Here is an 8,591-nt window from a genome sequence, read left to right as displayed (position 1 = left end):
AGTAGAACAATTTATTAAGAACATTTTGCAACAGTGCTTTCTCTTCATCTAAACTTCAAGGTAAACATGGGACTTGCAGGTAAAGGACTGTGTAGAACACTGACGGAGCACTTAAACCACACCCATTTAATGGCAGCTGCTTTCATGCCTGTTCATGAATCAAGCCCACTTAACTACTGCTTTTTAAATAGTTTTCTATATAAAAATGAAATTTTAACAATTGTACTCATCTGAATATCATGCAAAGGTCTGAAAAGGATATGGGGGTTTTTGTCTCTTTATGTAACCCTAACCCTTCTATGTAAAGTACATTACACCTGATTGATGTGATTGCAAATTATAGCTATGTTACACTAGCATCAACAAAGCAGTAAATGTGCATATGACACCCCAGGTGTACTTTGATGATATTGTATTCAAAAGGCGTGTGACTTTGGTAGAAGAAAAAACAGTCTGGTATATACAATTCCATGCTCAATGTGTCTCTGTACAGTTTATTTTACAGGAGATGAGATGAGCACTGTGGTGCATATAAACTTGCAGAACAATATAGGAAAATACAGTTTAACCATATGAAATAGTTTTACAGTAAGACAAACATTATGTAGTGGAAATACCTTCGATATTGAAGGACAAGATCCATACTAACATAAAGTAGCTTCCACCAAACTCTGCCAGTTTACCCAAGCTGGAGATCTGCCCCTTAATTGCTTTCTGCATTGAACTTCTTCAGGTTGGTGATTCTTTCATGTACCTTTATGGAACAAACCTCATCCTATAATTTGCACAATGATGCAAGATTTACTGATTACCCAGACAGAGACTGCATGATCCATAAACTATTTTAAGAGGTCTAGTCAGCCAAAATTTATGGAACGTTACAAAACTCTGGTTAAACATCTTTAAAAAGAAATTAGTAGTGGCGAGAGACATCTTTTCTAAAATTTTAGAATGTATTTAGCAAATTACACAAAAAGGACCAAACAAGCAACCATATTTTAGCAGAAAACTCTGTTTTACTGTATGACTGGTAATCTGGCCTACCCTTGAATCCTTGCTGCCAGAATGTCTGCAAAACCGTTTGTTAGATTTTTCACTGTCTTGGGCTGCTGGAAGAATGGAAATTAAAGAGAAGAAAACATTTGCCCAATAATAGAACCTGTTTTTTTGTTTGTTTGTGTTTTGTTTTTTGTTTGTTTTTAAATTTCATTTTAATGAATAGAGGTTTCTGTCCCTAAGAGAGATTTTGTCATACTGTAGTAACAGAGTGGTAAATGGGTATCAAAATTCCTTATGTTGTTTTGAATATCTCAGTCATCCCATCAAAACACTTCCAAAGGAACAAGGGATTTCAGGTCAAGCATTCCCAAATTCAAATGACTAAGACTGTCACATCATGCAGATTTGAGATCCCTGAAATCGCTGTTCAGCTTTGGACTTCCAGTACCAGAAAAAATGTTCCAAGCAACTGCTTTAAAGAAGAGTCAAGGTTTGTTTTTAAAAAATAGCATTACTTAAGCCCCAAATGCTACTTGAGTAAACTATACTTTATGCAGAATTCCCTGCTTATTCCCTACTGAGACCCCTATACTGAAACCATTATACCATTGTGTCAGAAGATTAAGTTAAAACTGTCTTTCAATGCAGTTAAGTCTAACATGGCTAACATTTTCTTCTCCATTTTCAGCACTATGATTTTATGATGCCTGTGTTAGACTGTAAATGATCAGTGATATAAAGGCAGGAATATGTAAATGTGAATGCCCTAAAAGAGTGCACAGTCCAGAACAAGGAGGAAGGGTTGAAATTCCTGCACAGATCTGTACATACTGGCTGCTCCTAAGTTCTGAAAATTTTTAGGGTCAATCTGTGTATTTTATATGGTTGTAGCATGTATAATTTAAAGAGGCACTTCAAGAGGAACAACTAGTTGAATTTTAGTAGGGTTGTGATACAAGCCATTATTCAGTTATTTATGAAATCAGTAGCTCTGAAAGACTATATATATTCAAAACTATAGTCTCGTCCACTCACTGAACCTGAATATAGCAGCTGAAAAACATTTGTTCTTAATATCCACTGGGTTTTTCTCTTACAGTACACCTGAAACAGTTCAACTTAATGTAAGTTGAGGGAGTTAAATTTGAGTGTTTCAAATTTATATATATTTTTATGTAATTAGAATGCTATTATTGTAAGACAAATTTTATTGGTCTCTAAAAGATTTTGTCCATGTACAATTGCTAGAATCAGATATTTCATTAGGCACAAAAGGTTTCTGCTTTGAGAACACATGGGATTAGAAATTTAAGTTAAATTGTGCTATGTGTCGGTCCCTTCAAAAAAAAATCTCCAGGGAGAAAAAATAAACTGTGACTTGCACAAAAAGGAGTCATTGCACTTCCAATCCTAGTGGCTGTTTAGAGAACTCCGAAACAAAACCCAAAACAACATCTCCAAAAAGCAAGCACTTACCAGCCTCGGAAAATACCCAGAAACGTGAAGTTTGGTCAGCACATAAAAGCAAAAGAAATGTTCTATGAACATTCAAAATCAAAGAAGATCTTGAAAACTGGTGTATATCAGTAATGAAGGAGTGGATGTAGTAACAATGAAGTTGAAGAAATTAAAATTGACAGATGCTCTCTTACATAAGATCTACTATGAGACAATGTAATGAATAATATTTATACAACAGTTCTTCTCAGGAAGACAAGGACTTGCTGATGTGAAAGATGACATCATAATTATGTAAAAGAAAGACTGTTCTCCAAGCTCCTGGAGAATACCTGCAAACCAGGCTTGACACATTTCTGCCTGACTTACAGCCAGTTCAGTGCCGTGGCACAGGACATCATACTACTGTCAAATCCAAAAAACATTCTGCAGTCATCAGTGTGCTATTGCCACATATCAGTCTGCTGCTTGTACAATCATATGCTAGTCAGAGAGCCCTGTATCAAGGAAGAGATACAAGGCAACATTTCGTTACTGATTTTCATATGCTAAGCAAAAGTCAGTATGAGCCTTCTACTGGAACCATCAGGGTTCTGAGGGTGATGACTGCCTAGCATCAAGCTCAGATTTCATTGGGGCAATTAAATATTTTACTATCTTATGTGTACACATTTTACTTTGAATCTGCCTGTGACTATCGCTCACCTGGTTAAGAGGGACCTACAGGTTCCTCCGTAAAACGTCAGATGCCTCCACCATGCACAGAAGGATACCAGTCAGCTGCTCCTGAATATTGTACGGGGGGAATGCCCATACAGGAAGAATTATTCACAGCAATGCTTCAGAAACCACTATGTCTGGGACCTGATTCTTCTGTTTGAACATGTGCTGGATAGCAAAACATCTACAGACTTTACATAAGGTTCAGTGATCAGGAAAAAAGACATTGTTCTTGCAAAGTGGAAATGTAAGAGTGACCAGGACTGCTTCCAGGACATCAAAGGCTTGACTCCCATCTCTAGGAATAGGCCCAGCAGGCTGCACTAGTGCAAAACAGCACACTGGCTATTACAAAATAGCAAATATTTTTTCTATTCAGAATGAAGCAATCAGTTGATCACACCAAGAAGCCACATCAGGGGCTCCTTCAAAGTGCTGGTTTGGATTTCTAAGGTGCTTCATAGTGAAGGACCCACCTGGATAAGCAATGCTCTCTCTCTCTGTGATAAAACAAACAGATGGTCAGAGCCACTTTATCACTTATTTTGGGAATAGAATCGTTAGAGCAGCAACAGGAGAGCGGTAAGCTCTAGAGCCATGCTCCTACAATAGCTTATTACACACAGAGCTGTTGGGAACTGCATAGAGCAGCTAGGTCTCATACATTAAGTATTTGAGATTCTCATTTCTTAATGTTTACCTCATTGAGAGACTGAGGAGAAAAAAAAAAAAAAAAAGGAAGCTTGTGAATTTCTATTCAATACCCTTATTTTCAAAGTCTCTGGTATCACCTCTGTGTGCCCTGCTGACTTCCTAGAAACCTCTGCCAGCTAAACACTTCCAAAGAGCAAGGTAAAAGAGTGTACATTTCTGCATAAGGACTACGGAGGCTCACTTCCAGCAAACATTTAAAGAATGATGTAAAAAAAGGTACAAGTTTAAAGATGTTCTGAGAATGTATGAGTAATTATGACTGCTATCACCATGTAAAAGCTTCCTGTGAATGCTTTAAAGAAAATTCCTGTTCAGAAAATAAAATATAAGAAAATAAAGTGACTTGCAGGCAGATGACTGTCCCAAAACAGCTACGCTGGCTTGCATTGCATCATGGGGTATGATTCTATGGGGTTGCAAAATTAACAAAAAGCAGTTAATTCTGCAACAAGAAACTGAAGATACATAACATTTAAAGAGAAACAGAGAACAAGTTTGCACATCACCTGCTACGCATGAAAGAACTAATGATTTCAATATATACTGTTACTGTGCAATATGGAAGAAATACAGCTACCCCACAGCAGCTCAAGTAGGACTGTAGAGGGAAAAAAGAGTTCCAAGAACATAAGAAAAATATAAGAAGGATTTCTGTATGTCTTTCAATGCTCTTATGATCTTTTAACATTAAAAAAAAATAAAATAAAAATTAAAGGCATCTCTAAAGATCTCAGTATCAAGTAATTACGCAATGGCTGAGGTTGAAAGGGACCTCCAGAGATCACTTCATCTGTTAGTTTAACAGCCCCCCTGTTGAACTTCATGAGGTTCCCAACAATGCAACTCTCCAGCCTGTCCAGGTCCCTCTGAATGGCAGCACAGCCCTCTGGTATATCAGCTCCTCCTCTCAGTTTTATGTCATCACTATTCTTCCTGAGGGTGCATTCTATTCCGTCATCCAGGTCACTGATGAATAAATCCAGCAAGACTGGACCCAGTACAGACCCTTGGGAACACTACTAGCTTACAGGCATCTAAGTAGACTCTGTACTGCTGATCACAACCCTCTGAGCTCTGCCATCCAGCCAGTTCTTAATTCACCTCACTGTCTACTCATTCATCCCACAGTTCCTGAGCTTGCCTATGAGGATGTTATGGGAGACAGCGTTGAAAGCCTTGTTGAAGTCAAGGTAGACAACATCCACTACTCACTCCTCATCTACCCAGCCAGTCATTCCATCATAGAAGGCTTTCAGATTGGTTAAGCATGATTGCCCCTTGGTGAATCCATGCCAACTACTTCTGATGACCTCCTTAGCCTCCATGTGCTTGGAGATGACATCTGTTCCATCACCTTTCCAAGGATGGAGGTGAGGCTGACTGGCCTGTAGTTTCCTGTGTCCTCCTTCTTGCCCTTCTTCAAGACTGGAGTGACATTGACTGCTTGGGGCAGAATGGCTGGAAAACTTCCAGAGGAAAAGTACCTGGGGGCATTGGTTGATGTTCACCTGAACGTGATAAGGCAGTGTGCCCAGGTGGCCAAGAAAGCCAATGACATACTGGCTTGTATCATGAATAGTTTAGCTCACACTGGTAATCGTCCCACTGCACCCTGCTCTGGTGAGGCTGCACCTCAAGTACAGTGTTCAGTTTTGGGCCCCTCACTACAAGAAGGACATCAAGGCCCTGGAGCATGTCCAGAGAAGGGCAACAAAGCTGGTGAAGGGCATGCAACACAAGTCCTATGATTAGCAGCTGAGGAAACTGGGGTTGTTTAGTCTGGAGAAAAGGAGGCTTAAGGGAGAACTTGTTCTCTCCAACTACCTGAAAGGAAGTTGTGGGGAGCTAGGGGTCAGTTTCTTCTTGCAGATAACTAGTGATAGGACAAGAGGGAATGGCATCAAGTTGCGCTAGGGGAGGTTCAGGTTGGAAATTAGGAGACATTTCTTGTCAGGAAGAGTGGTCAGGCATTGGAAGGGGTTGCCCAGGGAGGCGGTAGAGTCACCATCCCTGAGGGTGTTTAAGGAAAGGCTGGATGTTATACTTAGGGTCATGGTCTAGTGAATAATATTGGTGTTTGGGGGATGGTTGCACCAGATGATCTCAGATGTCTTTTCCAACCTTAATGATACTATGATTGGTTTTCTTCCAGTCCTCAGACACCTCTCTTGTTCTCCATGACCTTTCAAAGATGATGGAGAGCAGCCTACCAGTGAAATAGCTTTCCTACAAGAGAACAACTGATGACTTACAACACAAGTTCAACATATAGAAGTGACCAGCAAACAAGAGTTACAGATGTGAGTGAATCTGGAGCAGGTTGGAAATCTGAGAATTAGGCCTTTTTGAATCTTGCTCTATGAAAGCAACTGGAATCCTGCCAGTGATGGAGAGTGCACTTGGCCAATGTTGCAAATGACTCATTACTTTCAGCTCATTAACTCAAACAGAAATCAGCTAACAGCATTAGATCCAGAATCAATTCTGTTATGAAAAAAGTTAAAAGAATACCTCAGAGAAAGACTTACAAGGACTTTCTATTGAGTTAACTGTGCCAGAAGAATATACCTTAGAATATACAGGCAGACTAGTATAGACAATGAATAAAATGTAGGCATTCTGTACAGTAGCTGAAATTACAGTTGCAGAACACCTCACCTGTTCTAGCACCTGAGTCAGGACACCCATGGGATTCAAAGCCACCAGAGATCGTAGAGCCCTCTAGCTCAGACAGAACTCAAAAGCTCTGCTTGAACTGGAGATCACCAGGGAACCAGAAGCTTGGCAGCATGATACAAGTACGTATGTGACAACATTGCTTAATCATAGAGAGGGAGCTATGCAGGAGGGGAAGGCCTTCAAAACACAGGCAGCTTCAAAAAAAAAAAAAAACAAAAAAAAAAAAAAAAAAAAAAAAAAAACAAAACAGAGCAAGTGGAGCTGAAATAATAGAATCATAGAATATCCCAAGTTGGAAGGGACCCATAAGGATCATCAAGTCCAACTCCTGGCACCACACAGGTCTACCCAAAAGTTTAGACCATGTGATTAAGTGCACAGTCCAAATGCTTCTTAAATTCAGATGGGCTTGGTGCAGTGACTACTTCACTGGGGAGCCTGTTCCAGTGTGCAACCACCCTCTTGGTGAAGAACCTCTTCCTGATGTCTAGCCTAAACCTCCCCTGCCTCAGCTTGACACCATTCCTGCAGGTTCTATCACTGGTGATTAAGGAGAATAGATCAGCACTTGCCCCTCCACTTTTGGGCCCTCTAATATATTAACAGCAACACTGATCAATCAGTCAGAAGTAACAGTGGAAGAAGAAAATGAACACCTTTTAAAAAACAGTCTCTAAACTACCAACCACTGTGCCAAGAGCTGTGTTGAATTTTTGGTAAGGAAAAAACTGTGTTTCAATATATGATGATGCAGAAGTGCTGGGCATCTACAGCTACACTTAATGCAGTCTGGAATCACAGATACATGGTACCTTTGAAAATCAGGAACTAAAAAGATAAGTATAATTTAGCTACATGAGCTTGTTAATTAAATATAGCTAAGTCTCTGATATTCAACTGAAGGAACCAACAGAAGGCAATTTAAACTTGAATCCCAAACAAAATAGTAGAGAGTTGTCTTTCAAAAGATACCATAAGAAAACATCTTGCATATGCAGGGAAGATTTAGAGCATCTCATTTATTTCTTGGTATATAACTTCTTTCTGTCATTGAGCTAATGAGGTAGGTATAGCACAATAAAGTCTTTCCTGGTAAATAACACTTTCAACTTTATCAATTGGCCTAGAACAGAAACAGTGACAATAATGGGTTTATGTATCCCTGAGAGGGAGTATAAAACAGGAAGAACAAGAGTCCTCTCTATAGATATGGGGGAAAAGGGCCATGGTGGGAAACTGTTATATGAAATGTATTTGCACAACGTTGCTGCAAGATATGCAAGTTTTACAGATGGGGAAGCCAGAAAGTTAATTGACTTGCCTATGGTCGTGAAAGCAGTCAGTAACAGACCTGGGGTTCATGATTAGGGCTTCCTTGCCTCCTACATCATGTTCATTTACCTACTTGCTGGCCAGAGGAGACACTGCATTGTTGTTCTAACATAGTATATACGATAGTCATGCAAGGGATATAGCACAAAGTCACTTAAGAACACAGTTCTCTCTGTACCAGAAAGCAGATTTCTTCTGGAAGCTGCGTGCAATTGAGAACCTTTGGTGGGAAATGCACACCTGTTTTCTTCACCTTGGAACGTTTGGTGTTTAAGGCTTAGTTAGCACAATGAAGACCATTTTAATGACTAAAAGTAACAGAGATAGCCAGTACAGGCATAAATTACAAGGTGTCTGGTAGTGGAACAACCTTTTCCATATGCTCTTCTGACCCCTAAAAAAAACATTACCCTGGTTAATTCATCACATACAACTATAAGAACAGTCTATATTTCCATGTCCACAGGTCGGATATCTCCAGTTTTGTGTTCTTTTACCCACAATTCCCTGTCTTTGGCAGGATCCACTTTCCGAAGCAACTGATCCACGAGCTCTACTGTCTGAAATAAACAAAACAAGAATCAAAATGTCAATGGTACATTTCAAGTGGATACAGTCATTGCTCTGAAGTGCAGAACTGCTTTGGGCATGCCTGCGTGGCATTTGCTGACAACTAAGTACTGCATGTA

At 39.7% G+C, this 8,591-nt stretch overlaps 1 protein-coding gene across 5 annotated transcripts in view; it reads right to left on the bottom strand.

Moving 5' to 3' along the window:
- Positions 1 to 474: 474 nt before the first annotated feature.
- GAS7 (growth arrest specific 7) overlaps positions 475 to 8,591 on the bottom strand; it is a 108,240-nt gene continuing 100,123 nt past the window's right edge. For all 5 annotated transcript variants that reach the window (XM_084298600.1, XM_084298602.1, XM_084298603.1 and 2 more), the window contains one exon: positions 475 to 8,462. In XM_084298600.1, coding sequence (XP_084154726.1) covers positions 8,349 to 8,462 — 114 coding nt within the window. In that variant the 3' untranslated portion in view covers positions 475 to 8,348. The remainder of the gene's footprint in view (positions 8,463 to 8,591) is intronic.

The sequence above is a fragment of the Netta rufina genome, assembly GCF_964035555.1.
Source record: "Netta rufina genome assembly, chromosome: 19".
In the NCBI taxonomy this organism is placed as follows: Eukaryota; Metazoa; Chordata; class Aves; order Anseriformes; family Anatidae; genus Netta; species Netta rufina.
The sequence above is the reverse complement of the archived record's forward strand: the minus strand, read 5'-3'. Positions and strand labels throughout refer to the sequence as shown.